The sequence below is a fragment of the Oryzias latipes genome, chromosome 22 (assembly GCF_053564925.1).
Source record: "Oryzias latipes strain Hd-rR chromosome 22, Olatipes_Hd-rR_3.1".
NCBI classification, from domain to species: domain Eukaryota; kingdom Metazoa; phylum Chordata; class Actinopteri; order Beloniformes; family Adrianichthyidae; genus Oryzias; species Oryzias latipes.
This window is the reverse complement of record NC_136258.1, coordinates 14,165,335-14,183,024: the sequence shown is the minus strand read 5'-3', so window position 1 is coordinate 14,183,024 and position 17,690 is coordinate 14,165,335. Positions and strand designations below refer to the sequence as shown.

Here is a 17,690-nt window from a genome sequence, read left to right as displayed (position 1 = left end):
GGACAAATGCAAAGAGGCTTAATAAGTCTGTCTGCGCTTTTCTTTGAAACAGCATCATGTCTAGTCTTCACCGGGTTTTTGCACAACTCTAGTAGCTACATTAGGCACATTTATATATAGCTGATTACTGAGTTTATTAAAGAAAAATCCTGTTTTATGTATTTCTCTAAGCTAAATAGTTATCAAACTAATTTTTTTAAAGTAATTATACACATTGGAAACTTTTAATGACACAAATATTGTTGGGGTTTAAAAGCATATTGCTTCTGGTGGTTAGAGGTTGGTCCCGGTGTTGAGCAGCAGTGTGTGAATGGGTGAATAGAGCCTGTTGCTCAATGATCTGGTCTGTCATCAAGTCTACCTATTTAAACCCTGACCAAGTTTCTGCCCTTCCTTCTCTTTGGTTTCTTGGATTCATAGACTGGAATTTGCCTTAGATGGATCCTTGTTATAACCTCTGCCATGGTTATTGGACCTGGATTTGGGCATTGATTCTGCCCTCCTGCTCGGGCCGAAGGTCCACCTCTGCATGACATTAGTGTCTTGCTCGAACATGAACCTCATGCTCCCTGGGTTCTCCCCTGTCCAGTATCCCTTCAATTGTTCCCACTAGTGAGACCCATTCCCAGCTGGCCCTAAGAAGTTTCCCCTAGTCCTAAATATAATCATTGTTTTTCCACTTGGCATGTCTTTTCTTGACATTCCAGCACCAGGACCAAACACTTCAGGCAGATCAGGAGCTACATTTCTTCAGGACTTTATTTAACTCCTGTAATGCAAGCACTTGAAATGGTTTCTTTTTTTTTTTAAGGTCTGTTTTTCAGCCTCCAAGCACTAATCTATAAATGATTTAGAAATACATTTTCAGCGTCCTCAAGGGAAAAACAAGAGATGTATCCACGCATGAATGAAAAAAAAACTCTGAAGATGGTGAGAGACAGCCTTGAAAATGAAAATAAAATAAGAGTCCATATGCAAAGGAACATTTTTTTAAAAAGTGGGACAGCTTTATGAAGACTACAAACGAGTCCGCCACTTTGGAACCAAATGAAACAGGAAAATGAGAAACCACAGGTAGCACTTTTTTGTATTTTCCGACAATTATAATTGGAGAAACTAAAAAATTGTTTTTATTATCAAAAAAATATTTTTATCAATGTTCATTTGGGCAATCTTAGAACTGGAAGAGGCCACTGAGAGCACACAGTTCTATTCATTTCTCCGGAGCCATCCTTCCATCCTGCATTCATATTAAATTGATTTGGCTGGAGGTGCCTCGTGGGAGCTCTCCGGGACCACTCCAGCTGACATCTGCAATCGATTTGTTAAGCTCATAATAGAGGCACAACATCGTGTTAAACCACTTTCTACGGCATTTTACAGCCAAATGTTTCATTAAGTATGAGGCGCAGGGATCGAGTGTCATGACAAAAAAACAATTTGAACAATCACAACTTAACACTCCGAGATGTGCAGAAAGGAAGTATCTACGGTAAAACGATGCAGCTGAAAACCAAGCTCCAGTTTGACCTTTACTTTTATCCATCTCCTCTGAGTTTTAGAGAACGGTGTGCACGAGCGTGTGCACCTATATGCTGATGCAGTGACGATTTTCTCCTCCGTGACTCGTTTCTCTCTGTGCGCCCCGAAGATCAAGCTGATGGCTATGTGCTGTGATTAAATCCAGCTCCGCATGGCAGCAGAATGTGATTTACCAGAACTGGTATCTCACCCATCTTATCTTTTTTTTAAATTCCCTTCACAGTGGTTGACTCTTTCTGGTGGAGGAGACGAGTTTCTGTCTTTTTTTCTGTATGTGTGTGTGTGTGTGTGTGTGACACGTGCGCACAGAAAAGACACAAGCGATGCAGACACGTATCCGCAGACCTCCTCGTCTCTAAATTCTCTTCATTCCCCTGTAAAAACACAAACGGCGGGGAGCTGAGCAGCAGCAGCACTAGCAGCAGTGCTGCAGTGCAGATCCCAGCGCAGTGGGACTGACTCATGTCACCGGGCAAACAAAAAGGAACCACCAAGGTGCTACCAAGATCCGATGAGTTGTTTCTCCTCCTCAAACTCCTGTCTGCCCTCATGTTCAGCATTTCCTGACAACAAACGCCCTAAGAAAAACTGAGATTTGTGAACATTGTTCCTAGATTGATCCCTCAAACTCTCCCCAATCAAAATGAGCAGCACCTCTTTTGCATCCTCTTCTCATCCATCAGGGTTACACAGAACGCAAATTAGCCAAACATGTCCTCACAACTCCAATAACGACAACATTACACTGCTTTGGAGGACATGAAATATGAGCAGAGCAGGTAAATATGCGTGAACACACTCTCACACGCTTTCAGGCTTGCTGCCATGTCGACATCATTTACACGTGGCGTTTTGCGGTGACCACACACGCTCATTAGTGCTCTCAATAAACACACACGTTTGCCGCGAAACATCAGCGCTCGCACTATTCCCAAAGGAACAGGCTGAGCCATAATGACTTCAATGAATTCGGCTTACTTTTCAAAAACAGCTGACAGCGCGTTTGACATCTAACGGGACAAAAATAGACTTTTATTCTGAGTAAAATCATTACAATGGCCTTTAAAGGGGATTTATTCCTGGTAAATAAAAAGATTTGTACTTTTCTGTCAATCTGATGGCAGGAAAACCCACCATTCTTTTAGCTGCTGCTTCCTGTATGTATATTAGTTTGGGACGGAGAATGCCACAAAGCCCCATTGTGGCAGTGATGGAGTATCCTAATGATGGTGATTTTCCAGCCTGATGGCAGCCTGGTTTCCGATGGGCGCACAGCTGCTGTGCGAGTGGGCACAAACTCGCCACTCACTCCACATCACGCAAACCTGGAAGAAAAGAGAGCGGCTGCACGCCCTTCCTACCTTGCTGTGCTGAACAGGCCTGAGTGCGCAGTGGGAGTGACCATTCTCCAGTCCTACGTACTGAAGCTCTCCACACTCAGCGGCAGCACAAACATCTGTGGAGGGAGCCAAAGAAAAAGGTGTCACAGCCCATTAGAGAGCTGAGGATCACTGCAGAGCTCAGGACTCCATTTACTGTCGAGTATCAGGTCATTCTTTACATTTAAAGAAAAAAACAGCTTTGTTTTGTGGACAGCTGGTACTTTCAACAAAAGAAAAGAATCCTTTTTAAAGATAAAATTGAGATTTCTGCCATCAATAAGCAACTAAAGAGCTTTAAAAAAAAAAAAAACACACAAAAACCCCCTAAGAAATTATTTTAAATAACATGTAATGTGTGGGTTTATAAACTAATTTTGTATTTTTTAGATCAGGGGTTTGCAACTTGTGGGTCCGGAGCCACTTGCAGCTCTTTTGTTTCCTCCATTGTGGCTCTTTGACTTTAAAGAAAAATGCTGAGGTTAGTTGTTTAACACAGGATGCATTTTATTTTTGAAAGGAACTTGTTTATAGGGCTGTCTAAAGTAAAAGAAATAAAAAACGGTTATATAGAACATAGAATATTATAATACAATAATACAATATGCCAAATATTAAAAAAGCCTTATTGTATAACAAAAACATTATAAAAAAATTGTATTTTTTCAAAGAATGAAGACTTTGCAGCTCTTGTTGGGTTTGGTCAGTAAGAAACTGGCCCAAATGGCGTTTTTAGCATTAAAGTCCCACTGTGGTCATCTTTTGATCTATTTTCAAAGTGTTCCCAGTGGTCTTTTGATTATTATTATGTCGTTTTTAGCCAAAATCCAAAAAACGCTGTTGTTTTTTAGGACATAGTTTCTGCAGAGCGGCACTAGGTCGTTAGAACGGCACAGAGTAACCCCGTTTCCACCAATCACCCATTTGTCTACACGCTTACAGCCCTTCAAAACCCCAACATTACAATTACCAGTGCAACAAAAATGGCGGGCAATATGTCGCTATCCAGCCGTAGAGTTTTGAAGCAGATACCAGCTCAAACGAGGAAAATAAAGATGTTCGTGGATCTATTTGTCTGAAGTGGATGCGTCAGGATGGATTGTTTTATCTGTTCCTGATTCACAACAATTTGAAAAAGATATACCCAGAGCTGAATTTTCTTTATATGTGTCCTCCAGAATAATAAAAAAAAGGCCACAAGAATATGTAAAAAAAAACACCCAAAACACAATTCTCTCCAGGGTCGGTCTTTAAAGGATGCAGGCCCATGTTTTAGGTGAAATTTGACTTTTTTTCCTTCCCTTTTCTTTCTCTTTTCTTAAAACTCATCTCATCCAACCACACAACACAAACAAGCCCGACTAGTCACAGTCTAAAACCAGCACAGATGCCTGCACAGAAACTAAATATAACTCCAGGCTGGAAACAGCAGCCAGAGTCAGTCATCCTGTGAAAAGAAGAAAAAAAAAAGGCATATTTTGGCAGTCCTAATTAAAGATGGTGATCTCTTTATTATTCTATGTGGGGAAGACAAACAACATAATCATTTCTTTTCTTTTATTTTTATGTTTCAAGGACAAACTTTATAGGGGCTGACTTAAAAAGATGCCACTCCTGATTGTAGCAGCAAGACTGCGAGAAAACAACAGACAAACCTCCCGCGCAGAAGATCCTCTTCCAACAGATCTGCAGTCTGATTTGTCATCCATAACGACGAATGAAAGAAAGCCTTTTAATATGGCTCATCTTTTTAGGAAAAATGTCTCCTGCAGTTAAACGAGTGGAAATTCCTCCCCCTGCCTGAGATCATGCGCCCTCTAGGGACCGAGAATAAAACTACAACCACTTTGATCAACTGCAATAATGAGGCCTTCAAGTCATTAATCCCTTTGTGTTCAATTACGTCTATACTGGAGCAAAGACTAATGAATTGCTATAATTGAGATGACACTTGGACGTCTCACTGAAACCAATTCTTTTGTTTCTGTGCACGAACACGGGGAAAGAATGTCACGCAGGTTTTTTGGAGGAGAGCATCAGCAACAGAAACATCAAGGATGAGAAGAGTTTGGAAAAGTTTCTATAATGAATCATATCGTGACGTAATCAAAGCAACAACTCTTAAAAATGTTTTTTATCTGTCATTATTTAAAGAAACCTGATGCTTTTGCAGGTTATAAATCTTGATCTTTCTTACCTTCATTGCTCAGCTTTAAAAAAACAAAAACAAGCAGCTCCTCAACCAGCTGGTCTCTGATCTGTGTGTGTTCCCTTTTGACACATCACATCCACACTGATATTAAACTAAGCTGACACGACACTATGCATTAATAGAGATAATGAGCCCTCCGCAGTCCTCCCAGCCTTCTCCTCAGCAACAGGATATTAAACGTCCTCAAATTTCTTTTGTGCTGCTGCTTCTTTAAGGCATTTCTGCAGACTGAACATCCTCTGAGGAAGTGATGGTGCCAAACCCAACAGATGTGTGCTGGCTGTTTTGAGGTTGAGGTGCAGTGCGGTCTGTGGAGTTCCTGTTTGTGTGAGTCACTTTTACTCTAATGGAGGTGAAGCTGTCTGACCATGCATGACTTGAGGACTCACATGAGCCTGATTGCATCACAAAAAGACATGAGAAATACCAAACGTGACCAAGCAGAATAGGAAAAGGGGGTTGTGGCTTCTGCATTGTTGCAACGCATGCTGGCTGTTGCTCCCAGGGGAAAAACAAACCAACTTGACTTCACTTCCGTTTGGTAAAAATCGTTGGCCTCTAATGACTGTTTTGTACTGGTGTGCGCCTCAAAGGATTGTGACTTCACACACCTGATGAGGACTTGGCTCTGTGGTGTTTGCTCTGAACCTCCTGGTCGTGACCGCCGGAAGCGGCGGCGTTTTTAGTGGCCGCGCCTGGCTGCGTGGATCCATCTCGCCTCACCCTGAGGTGCAGGGTTTGCTCTGCAAACAGAGTCTGGATCAAGGAGAGTTCCAGACTTGACACGCAGCGGCCGTTCAGCACCAAGATCTCATCGCCGGGAAGCAGACCTGAGAGCACATGGAGTACTTTAGGGGGAAAAAAGAACACACGTGTGGATCTTGTGCTTTTTTGGGGTTTTGCATGTCAGGGTTCACCTCCGCTGAAGGCTAGTCCATTGGGCAACACTTCACTGACCAAAATCCTGCTGTTTTTGTTGCCGTCTATGTGCCCCGTCACAGCAAAACCTGCAAAAAGCGGTCAGACAACAGCAACGTCACAAAAGGCAGCGAAAAACCAAAGACGTGTGAGATTGACTCACCGAAGTCGGCCGTGGTGTCCTGCCTTCTCAAGTTCAGAGTAAACACATTAGTTGGGACCACTTCCAGCTGATCACCGACCTGCAGACCCCCACAAATCAATGCACAATAAAGAGAAAACAACAACGACTTCTGCTCATCCAGGTGTAAGTTTGGCGTCCTCACCAAATCTCCCAGAAGCTCTGCAGGATCCAAGCATCCAGGATGTGTGTCCTGTCCTGACCGTCTGCGCAGCTGGGGGCCGTAGGAGCCTTCATCCAGCTGTCTCACCTGTTTACCAAAATAAAAGCTTCTTAATGGTCACGCTCAGAGGAATAAAATAGATTTTATGCAGCAGCTTTTATTCTGTTGTGCGGCTTAGATGTGAATTATTCACAAGCTTTGCACTGCACTCTTACATTCTTCTAAACAGTGGTCCCTCGTTTATTGTGGGGGTTATTCTAAAAATAACCCACGGTAGGTCAAATCCACATGATTACAGATGTTTAATGCAGTAAAGCCCGTCACTACACACTTTACATGCTTTCCTCAGAATGACAACATTTTTACTCTTTTCTACCTTGTTTAAATTCTCAAAGTTCGAACCTTCATTGAAAAATAAATCCAGTATTATAGAATGTAAACAGTTCCGCCTGCGATTAAAGATTTATGTAAATGTGGCTTATTGAACTCATTCTGTACAGGAGACACAGCAGGGAGGAGATAGATTGACAAAGTCAATCGGGACGCACAACACAGCAAACACAACACTGCAGAAGGTGAGTCAGTATTCAGCGATAGAACGCTGTACAGCATTTCATTGTGTTCTGCAACTGCGCTCGCTTTCCTTAAAATAAAAGTCTTCTCTGCGCTGAAATGTTGTCAGTTGTTCTCGTTACACGACTCAATCTGAGCTGCTTCACTGCGTCCGTTTTGCTTTGTGGTAATTCTGCCTCAAAGGCAGTGGAGACGTGTCTTTTCCTCCAGAGCCAAACCTTGCAGGCTGCGTGAAGAAGGTCGGTCACCGTCTGCGGCGCCTTGACAGGAACTTGGAGTGTCAGGCCAGCTGGCATATGGACGCGCGTCACCGTGTCTGCTGCGCCGCTCGCGCCGTTCCAAACACCTCCCTCGGGGGGCGACATAGAGTAGATCCTGCTCAGCACATCCAGCCTCTGCAAGTGGAGAACACAGGAGGGACGATGGAGGGAGGCAGAGACAGCAGACCAATCAATACAGTTTCATTAGTCTAAATGCTTGGCAGTGGATCAAGCAGCAGAGCAACGATGTCATACAATACGCCTTTCAGAAATTCATTTGACAACACAGACGGGGGCCACTCCACATTATAGACATCATAATGACGGTGTACACCGCAGGACTGGCAGGGGCCAATGGCAGGTCTGGACATCTAAATGACATCTACGGCAGTCATATATTTGCTTTACCCCGACCCAAAGAGAAGATAAGTGACATACAGGAACCTTCTATTTTAAAATAATGCCATCATTCCAGGGGTAATTATGTGTTGCCTTATTTGTGGCAGTACCAGCAAGGTTTTAGCAGGGTATTAAGTTGCCATTGCCAAGCTGCCATTTGGGGCTTTTGGTTGCGACTCTGTGTCTCTGGAGGGTAATCAGTGTGCTGCACTATGGAGCCCCGGGAGGCGAAAACCACAATTATCAATTACCGGGGAATTCTCCATCACCCTGAATGTACTGACCACATGGACTTCAAAGAGAATAAGTTTCTAATGCATTAAAAGATCATAAAACGGAGAGCTGTGTGAGAGAAAATGTGTGTCTGAGGTTACAGAGACTGGACTTTGTTGATGGATCGCTTGAAGACCGACAGCAACATTTTAGAAACCACATAAATCATGTGAAGGAACCCAAGTAGAGGGGTGATTCTGAGCATCTGACATCTCTAGAAACAGAAATATGCTTCTTTTTGCCTCCGGCTTCTTCAATATTCCATAAACTTGGCTTCTGGAGGAGTCTGGGCAAAAATCAAACCCGTCTTTCTCAAATGTTCCCTTCACCTGCCAGAAAGCGGGAACACAAGGTGCCGCTTCAACACCCACTCTCGCATGCACCTTGAGGGATGTGAGGTCATGCTTATGAGACCAAACAGGGCGCTGTGGCAACCAGAGAAAAAGTAGGAAGTTTCCTAGACTGAGTGACTAACACTACACTCATTCACGGGCTCAAAAGCAAACCAACGGTTCCTTGTCTCCGAGTTCTATGACCTTACAGCTCGTGAATATTTCCATTTACACCATGGTCCAGGTGAATACTTGATTCCGAGTGGCTGCGGGGCGTGGATTAAAAAGTTAAAATCCACAGCCAGAGTGCACACCTTAAAAAACGTTCCTGGTCACAAAGCCCCAATGCTTTATATTGTTGTGTTGGCTTAAACGTCAGTTGGAAATCAGAAATACAAAAAAATCAGAACATAAATGGACATACCATGTTCGACTGTTCATTACAACAGCAAGAAAATCTTTTTGTCGTTTTACTTAACCTTTATGGTGAATGTAATCATTGTAACCCTTGTGCTATCCTAGGCACTTTAACGTTGGGAGTTGGTTCATTTAGACCCACTAGACAGTGCGCTGAACCTTTTTTCTTCAATGATTTGTGATCTTCACTGGTGTCCATGGATTACATGAAATCTTTCCACCTTTATCCACCTTTCTCATGGTAGGGATAACACGTCAATGTAAGGGTGGGGTCATCTAAGATAGCACAAGGGTTAAAGAATAAAATGCAGCAGAAGGGAACATAAGGAGGCGATGAGATACAAGGAGGTGGTAGCGGAGGAATTGAACAATCTAAACTTTGGACTTTGTCTCTTTGAAAGAAACTTTTGCTTCATCATCGGGGCAAAAACGAGCATTAAGAGATGAACTTTCCCTCTGAAATGATGTTTCACTTAGGACATATGCCACTTTCCTCCGCTGCTGCAGCAGAGCGAGGTCAGCACGGGTTCTGTAGCCATTACCATGACAACGCTTCACTCCATGTATCAAATGGTCCACTTTCTGTGAAAAACGATATAATTTTAAAAATAACAAGAATAAAGTACAGATATTTGAATTAACATTTATTTCTTTCATAATATAAGCAGGATGATGCCCTTCTATGTGCGCGTCATCAGAAAAGAACGGACTTCGCCGCTTTGCGTCGAACCGTCCAGGTCTCCGCATCGACCATCATTTCTGTTATCCCTTTATTTAGAATTTTAAGACAAAGCATAAAGAGAGACGATGCCACAAAAAAATACCCATGTTATTTCTCTGAAAGGGGAATGACATTTATCCTCCCAACGCCAGTCAAGTTTGTTTCCAACCCCATCACCTTTCCATGCTGTCACACACACTCACACACACTCACACACACGACAGCGGACAAAAAAAACCCTCTAGGTTTGCTTGTGAGTTGCAGCTAAAAAAAAAAAAGTAGGTGGAAACACTGAAAAAAAAGGTGCGTCACGAATGCTGCTGGTCCAATACAAAGCAGCATTTTATAACCCAAAATTATAAATAAAAAAATTACAAAAAATGTAAGTATCAATTGCTGTCTTGCAGTTCAAACTCATGGTCATATTTATTACAGTAGGAGGAATGTGTGGACTCAGGATTTGAGTAGAAAAACTTACTTTGATGTAGTTTTAAACATATGTATGACCAGTTAATACAAACTGGTCAATTTTGACGTACCAACAGAATTCTGAACATCCGCATAAAGCCTAGAGTGGGAGGGGCACCATGACCGGAGTTAGCTCCGCCCAATCCAACAACACGCCAAAAAAAGGTTGATTTTGCGGCACAAAATATTGAATTTTGTGAATTCCACTTATAGTCACACCAGACTGTCAATTCCAAGTTTAGGCTCCAATAAATTTTTATAAACTGAAAACACAAAAAAAAAGATTCAACCCAATACGTTTTTAAATCAGGTAAACAGGAATCAGCAGAAAACTGTCATCCATGAAAGAAAAGATGACTTCCTCTCTGGAACATTGATGCGCCACAGAGCCACGTAGCATAACAGGAACAAAGTCCCGGGGACGGTGTTAAAAAAAGGAAAAGCAGTGCGTGCAGAGAAAAATCAATGCTGTTTTCTTCCACTGACAGATCTTAATCATCTCTAAATCGTGATGGATCCCCTCGATGAGCTCTCTCCCATTTTCACATTCATGGTGACACGTTGAGGATTAAGATTTCTTGGCGTAAGAAGCAAAAAGGAGGCCAGATGTGAATAAGAACAGGCCAGATGAAAAGCATTATTGCTTCTTCAAACCACTTCCTGCTCCAGATCCTAAAACAGACCGGTTTGACCACAGACTCCCATCATGAATCACAGCATCTGGATAAATTATGATCCTTAAATCACTAATCCATTCTTTTAACGGCACATTTTACTCAACTATCAGAGTTCTAATTCATTCAGAATTGACCCCGTCTCCCTTTCTGAGGTCAACTGAATCCCATCAAAAATTAACATTTTTTATTTTAAAAGCAACTGCAAGTACATCAGCATACACTGCTACCAAATCACTTTGGGTTCCAGACATTCCACGTTCATTTGGTAATATTGATCCTCTATGTGCTCCAATAAATTAAAAGCTGTTTAGTGAAAATTCATTTTACTCCACAAAAGCTTCTAAAAGCAGCTCAATTGATGCATCTTTTGAAGACAAATCACAACATTTTGAATTAAAATGCTAAAAAAACGACGACAACCATGTCAAATGTTCTTCATATAGACAATGTTAAAGACAAACCTCCACTATGACGTAGCGCCACTACATCTGAGATTCTGAGAAATGCTAGTTTAGAATTATCTACACATTAAGTAGAGGTGGTTGTGCTGCATAAAAAACAGAAACTAAACTACTAAAAGCCATGCAAACTGGCAAAAAGTACATTTTAACATCATTTCTTTGCATAATAGGACCTTTGTTTTGTTTTTTTCTTTTAGATGATTCCTGGTGTTTTTCCATATTGTTTGTGTCCACACAACATTTTACTGTCCTTAAAGATGAGATGTTTCTAATTACAGGCAAAAAAATAACAAGCTAAGAAAAACAGCTTTTCCATAGTACTAGAATCTGGAAAATACATTTATAAATCAAGGATTGCTTTAGATCAATAAACGAACAAAGGTGTCTAATTTTCTTATCAAGAGGGTCAGAGCTTTCAGCTGGGGTTTTCTCTTCCATAACTGTGTTTTAAAGATTTAAGGGGAAAATAGAAATGTTTTTTGAAAAAGAAAAATCTCAGATAATCTACATATGAAAGCACCCTTGAAATGTCTCATCGGTAGCCTTGGCTTCCTTCTTAATTATCATCACCAGCATGAATAATCTTTGCATAATGCCCATCTAATGGCTCATTTGCAGGGCCTCGTACTGAGGACAAGCAGCAACAGTGGTAATTTGGTGACCAATCAGGTAAAAGCTGGACTTTTAGGTAAAGAAACGGGGGGGGGGGGGGGGGGGGGATGCTTAAATGTCAGGGTAGGACAGGTTTGCCATCCTAAACTTTCCTAAATAAAATCCCAAACCTTAAAATTAAATAATCTGATTTACTGAATGATTTGAGGCGTAAACTTTTATTTTCCTTGTTCATCTTGCAGATGTTTAACCAATCAATGCTGTAGATGTTTGGCTGCTGAAAGGATTCTGGTAAATCATTAAGTAGGTCTGCAATAGACTTTAAATATCCTCCATAAAATGGTTTGTGGCACGTCTGGATTCCTGTTTGCCAGGATGGAGAAATGCTGCTTATCTTTTAGGCACCTGCAGATCAACATGAAGAGAAGCCTTGCTTTGATCCTGAACAAGAACTCCGGCAGACGCACAAATGCTCCTTAATCCCCCCCACAGACGCACACTGTACCATGTGTAAAAATATCCTTACGCAGCACATTGCCAAAGCCCTGAGAGTCGGCAGAGGTCAGAGGAACGGGAGCCCGTTTCCGCCGTTTCATGCTTTCACTGCGCTGCTGAACGGCTGAAGAGACATCAAAGATCCACAAACCATGACCAGTTCTCTGACTCACCTCGGAGCTTCGGGGGGGCAGGCCGTACGTCTGACCGCCGGCGTCGCTCTCAAAGATCTGAAATCGAACGGCAGACAGTGAGGAGCGGAGACGTGGTGGGGGAGCGGACAACAGTGACTGACTCACAACGTTGCTGCAGCAACACAACATTAAACAGCACAGAGAGGGCTACTAGCGGCGAGGTAGTTAATTAAAAACTACTTGTGGCGCGAGCAGCTTCCAAACGTGAGCCTTTGAAGATGGAAATGTGCCGCCTGTGTGTTGCAGAGGGGGAGCAAAAAGTGTTACAGAGATGAAAGAGGGAGACGGTCCCCACTGTAGACCACTGGAGAGGATGAATCCGTCCCTCTCCTCCACGCTTAAAACTACACTTTGGTGCTGAAGTATTTCACCGTTTGGTCATTTTACAGGACACTCAGCCTGATGGGAACGGTATTTTTACAGAGCACCATCACAGGCTATTCCTACTCCGCCATTAGCAAGCTGGTTTCCATTATTTACATTTGGTATAATGACGAAACCGCTCATAAAAACAATCCCCAAAAGCAACCAAAAAGGCTCTCTATCTCCTGTTATGGTAGTAAGACGGCTGGTGTGACCTCCTCAGCTAGAGGCCATTTATAAAGTGGCTGTAAACAGTGCTGCGTTGCTGTAAATTGTCTAATTTTAGAAAGCTTTACCGACTCCCCCGCAAATCTCCAGACTCTGGCCTACTTCCCACAGCCGACTGACAGCTCCCTACTGTAGCTCTGTTGAGATGGAAGAGAGGAGAAGTGTGTAGGGGGGGGCATGACTCTGGGGTAAGGCTCTGGAGCATGGCTCCGCAGTGGTAAACGGGATTTAGGCTTAGTCAACATAGATGAGTCAGGATGGAAACTGTGGGAGAAGGACCGCCGGGTAACGCTCTGATGTTTCATGCTCCGACACACTGGGACTGAGGGAGAAAACCCCTGAATGGAGTTGGGGGGGGGGGGGGGGGGGGGGTTTAAAAGGGAATGAGAGGAGCAGTGCGAGCGGGATGAAATGCGAGGCTTAGGAGATTACGCGGGGGGGGGGGGGGGGGGGGGGGGGAGCTAAAACGTGGAGTGTTTGAGTTGGGGCAGTTGGGGGTTAAAGCTGAAGCGAGGAAGCAGTTTGGAATAAGTTGAAAACATGGCAGTTTAAGTGCACCGGAGTTCTAGGATGTGACTCTTGTCAATACTGCACGAAGACAGAAGATCATTTAGAAAACCTCCAAGCACTTAGAAGCCCTAAACAGCCTTATTAGCCCCAAAGTAAAGTCAAAGACACAGAAAACAGCAAAAGAAAAGCTACTAAGAGAAGAGAATTCTATAAAAAAAACTAAAACTAAAGGGAGGCTGTTTATTATTTAGCATCTTTACACCAACCATCTGCTGGTGGCTGTGGAGAGAGTGGAGAATGCCATCTACCACACACGACTTTTAATAATTCATGCGTGTGCTGCAGGGCCACCTTGGCCTTCTGCGCAGCAAATTGTTATGGCGCCTCATTAGGCTGACGTTCCTGAGAAATAACAGCACACGTTCTTCTCATATCTAAATTGAGATGAGCATGATCCCAAAAAAAATAAATATATGGATGACGGCTGGAAAGGGTGGGACAGGCAGCACTTTGGAATCAGCTCTGTTTTTGGGTGGCTATTTTGGATTTGTGCAGATCAAAACTGCGAAAAGCTCTCTTTAAGGTGCCTGAGTTGATAATCAATGGTCCAAGAAATGAGTGTTTGCCTTGTTTTCTCTAAAGACCATGAAGCTGGGATTCAGAGCAGCGTGCCCAGCCATCTTCTCGCCTACAACCCGTGTCTGCACCTGCATGGAGAGAGGCTCCTGTGAATTTATGCTGATGACAGGTTGGAGCTCCGACTTACAGGAAAACAGATGGAATGCGAGCTTCCCATGCCGGTTAAAAAATAAGTGCCAAAAGCGCTGCACTGCTTTAACAATTCAATGTTATCTTTCAGGTCAACACCGTGAAAGAAACCTAAAAACAATCAAGAGAGGAACCACGGTCTAAGGTGACGTCATTTACAAATATCTTGCAGAACGGGCACTGTGGGTGTGAGCATCAGAGCAATCTGTACAATGCCCCCCCCCTCCAGGAGCCTTTGATCTTTTTCTGCTTCAAAACTGGTGGTCTGTCCAGTGATGCATTTGAAAATTGATCATGGAGGAGAAATGAATAGTTGCGTTTCTGGAGTTACTATGGCCACATTTCACAAAGTCTGACTGATGGACCTCTCTTTTTTGTCTCGATTAATGTGGCTTAAAGTTTGGTGCACCTTATATAAGATCATTTTAAAAATAGACCATTCATTAAATGTACACTTAATTTGTTGTACCTAATAGTGTGGGAAATACGGTATAAAAAAATATTCATGTTCTGAATCCATATTTCAATTTTTCCTCATCTTTAGTTATTTAAGCTCAGCGTTTGTCCTTGTAATAAAATAGAATTGAAGAAAAGGAAAAGGAATGTGCATTAGCTTCTACCAGAGAATGTGGGAGGTATCAGGAGATGGAACATGCTGCTATGTCTGTCTTTGTGTGATCAATGGTACCTGCGATACAGAAGGTCTCTTGTCACGGCCTCTCTTTGTTAGGTTGTCAAGGCCTTTCAGGGAGGAGAAGAGGCCTTTCTTTCGCTGTCTGCAAGTCAGAGACAAAGAGCGCCTCCTGACTGCAGCCTCATCTCTGGAACAGATCTGAACAGACAATTTCAGGTTTGTGAGTAAAAGAAGATTCAAGGATTCCAGAGAACCTGAACTTCTATGAAATTCTTTGAAGAGACAGTTCATGAGATTGAAAATGACAGTGTTTTTTTTTTATTCTGTTCAAGAACTAGGTGTGACCTAAAAAGTGCATCAAAAAAGGCGTTTGACCTTTATATTTCTGGCTGTTTGTCAATCATTTGGGAAGCTTCCCTTACCAGTGCATGGAAGGAAGAAACAGAGAAAATCCCCAGACGTCCCAGGGTGCTTTTGGTGGGGCGGCTGGCAATAGCCAGCAGGCTCTTGGGGTTGGGCAGCTCCCCACCCTGTAAGCTGGCGAGGTAGCAACGCATCCTGAAGAGGTCCATGTTGAACCTCTCCAGGTTCTGCTCCCACTGCTGGATCTAAAAGAGCAAAGGAAACACAAATATTAACTGTATTTTTTTTATTTTAAGGAGGACATCCAAGGGAAGGAGCTCCAGGATCACACATGTGCTATCAATCAGGCTGAAATTGCTTGCAGATGTTGGAGGACGGTGAGGCCAGATCGGTTTGATGCTGACGGATGGATGTAGTTCTGAAAAAAGGAGTGTAGAGAAAATCCGAACCGTGATTTCATTGCAGCTCTGGAGATATCCATGAGGTTCCACAGACCACCTGTCAAATTTCCAACCCCCCTCCACTTTACAGTTGAACCCCCCCCCCCATCATACTTGCAGGCTGAGGTCTGCTTTTAACGACAACACTCAGGTTAAACAACCCTCCTTAACAAGTGACTTTAACAGGTCTGCACCAAGAGTTCATTTACGATGTCGCGCCCTGTGGTGCTTCGTCGGGGTTCGTTCATGTCGGCCACATTCTTTGGGATGAGGAAAAACTAAGACGGAGCCCGGGGTGGGGTTTTATGAACATCCTAAACAAACATCCTAAAACACACATGCAGAGAAAAAAAAAAAAAAAAAAAAAAAAGCCTGTCTGGCAGCAACACGGTCTGTGGAAAAACGGCATGTAACCATACAGGTGGCCTCAACTAACAAGGCATTCCAGATCATTAGGAGACACGCTTGCATTCTTTGTCAGGGAAATGCTTTCACCAGACGAAGGCCTTCTCTGTAAAAAAAAAAAAAAAAAATGCGAGGCCGCTCGTGTGGGTGCATTCCGGCAAAATTCTCAATCTTCCAGAGATCACGGTCCTCCCAAGAGTTCTTCCTTTGTCCGTGATTTGCATCTTTGTCCAATTTTATCTAAGACCTTTATCTAAAAATCTGAAGTGGTACCAATTCGTACAATTTTCCGATGAACAAGCCTTAAGTTTCTCCAAAATTCCTTTAAAAAAAAGAGGCATATCCTTTATGTTTATGTTTATTAGTCACCTTAAAACTAAATGAATGTTGCAAACGTTGGGATCATTCAGTTGCTGCACTTGATTTTCTTTTGGTTAAAAGTAGCCGATGAGTCTTAAGCTACGGACACACCTGGCATTTGATGTGCGCTCAAGAACAAGACAAACCCACATTTTCATCAATAATTTTGGAGTTCTCGTTGGACAGTCAGACAGTGACTTCCTCTTCCTTTTCTAGCGTTTACTAGCCCAAATCCAAGTGCTTGATTGGTCAAAGTTCTACCTCGTTTAACTTTCAACACAACTTCAATGGTCACGTTTTGTACGTAGAGCCCGGAAATGGTCCTAAAAACTTCAAAACTTGACAAAACTCGACCGCGGAAGCCTGAAACACACCTTTCCATGTGTTTACATAGCCTTTTATTCAAGGTGGTCACTTGAACACGTGTTGCAAAGAGCGCTGTGGACGTAGCTTTACAAGTTGCAGACTTGGGGGGAAAAAACAACTACCCAGCCCAAATAAAGTATTTATTTGGAATGTGCTGTTTTCTCAAATAAATGCTTTGTGCCTGAATTTGTTTTAGTGAGCCATGCTGAGGATGAAAAACTGACCATGAGATTTTTTATTTCCCCTTTCTTGTTCTGTCTTAAAGATTACACTTCCTCTTCCTCATGCTCCAAACAGGCTTAAATAATCTGAATAAAAAGCTAAACATGGTTGGACTCATTTGCCCCCAGGTGCTCAGCTTCCTAACTATTCGGGTCAACACGATCCTTCCTTCAGCCGATATCTAAACTTCTCTCATCTTCAACAGTAGATCTTCATTCATCACCATACGTCTTTTTAGACGCCATGAGTTTCTTGTGTGTGACGGAGGCCATTAAAAAAAGGTCTGCCAGTACATGGACATGGGTGGAGGGGACATCAAAGTAATGCCCTGCTGGTGCTAGCCAACCTCACCAAAACCCTAAATCTACCATCAGCCTCAAGGCGCCTTTATCAGTGCTGTCCCATACCTCTTCTGACCCTATCATTCACTCCAGGTCTGACTGTGTCTCTGCGGCGGCACGCTGGTTAATTGGAAACAGACAAAAGCAGGAAGTAAGTCCGTCTGGCTGACAGGGAGTGACGTCTGCATTGGTCAGCTTTTTTTCATACCATGTTTGTCCTTTATAAGAAATTATAATTAGATAGCTTTGACAATAATTCTCCAGATTGTGCTGCAGCTCCTTTAGGAAGATGCACACGTTTGCTTTAAAGTGCTCTTTAAAATGTCTGACCACCTTAGTGGTAGATATAAAACTAGCTAGATTTCACCACTTTCTATGAAATAGGTTTAATTTCCTCTAAAAGTTCTGCCGCT

The 17,690-nt window shown here is 42.8% G+C and overlaps 1 protein-coding gene across 3 annotated transcripts in view; it reads right to left on the bottom strand.

Annotated features, from left to right (window-relative positions):
- tiam2a (TIAM Rac1 associated GEF 2a) overlaps window positions 1-17,690 on the bottom strand; it is a 93,412-nt gene that overhangs the window by 18,625 nt on the left and 57,097 nt on the right. For all 3 annotated transcript variants that reach the window (XM_078941033.1, XM_023952066.2, XM_023952067.2), the window contains exons 7-15: window positions 15,203-15,388; window positions 14,835-14,978; window positions 12,257-12,313; window positions 7,187-7,363; window positions 6,378-6,482; window positions 6,215-6,293; window positions 6,051-6,140; window positions 5,745-5,963; window positions 2,904-2,998 (exon numbers count right to left, since the gene is read on the bottom strand). In XM_078941033.1, coding sequence (XP_078797159.1) covers window positions 2,904-2,998; window positions 5,745-5,963; window positions 6,051-6,140; window positions 6,215-6,293; window positions 6,378-6,482; window positions 7,187-7,363; window positions 12,257-12,313; window positions 14,835-14,978; window positions 15,203-15,388 — 1,152 coding nt within the window. The remainder of the gene's footprint in view (window positions 1-2,903; window positions 2,999-5,744; window positions 5,964-6,050; window positions 6,141-6,214; window positions 6,294-6,377; window positions 6,483-7,186; window positions 7,364-12,256; window positions 12,314-14,834; window positions 14,979-15,202; window positions 15,389-17,690) is intronic.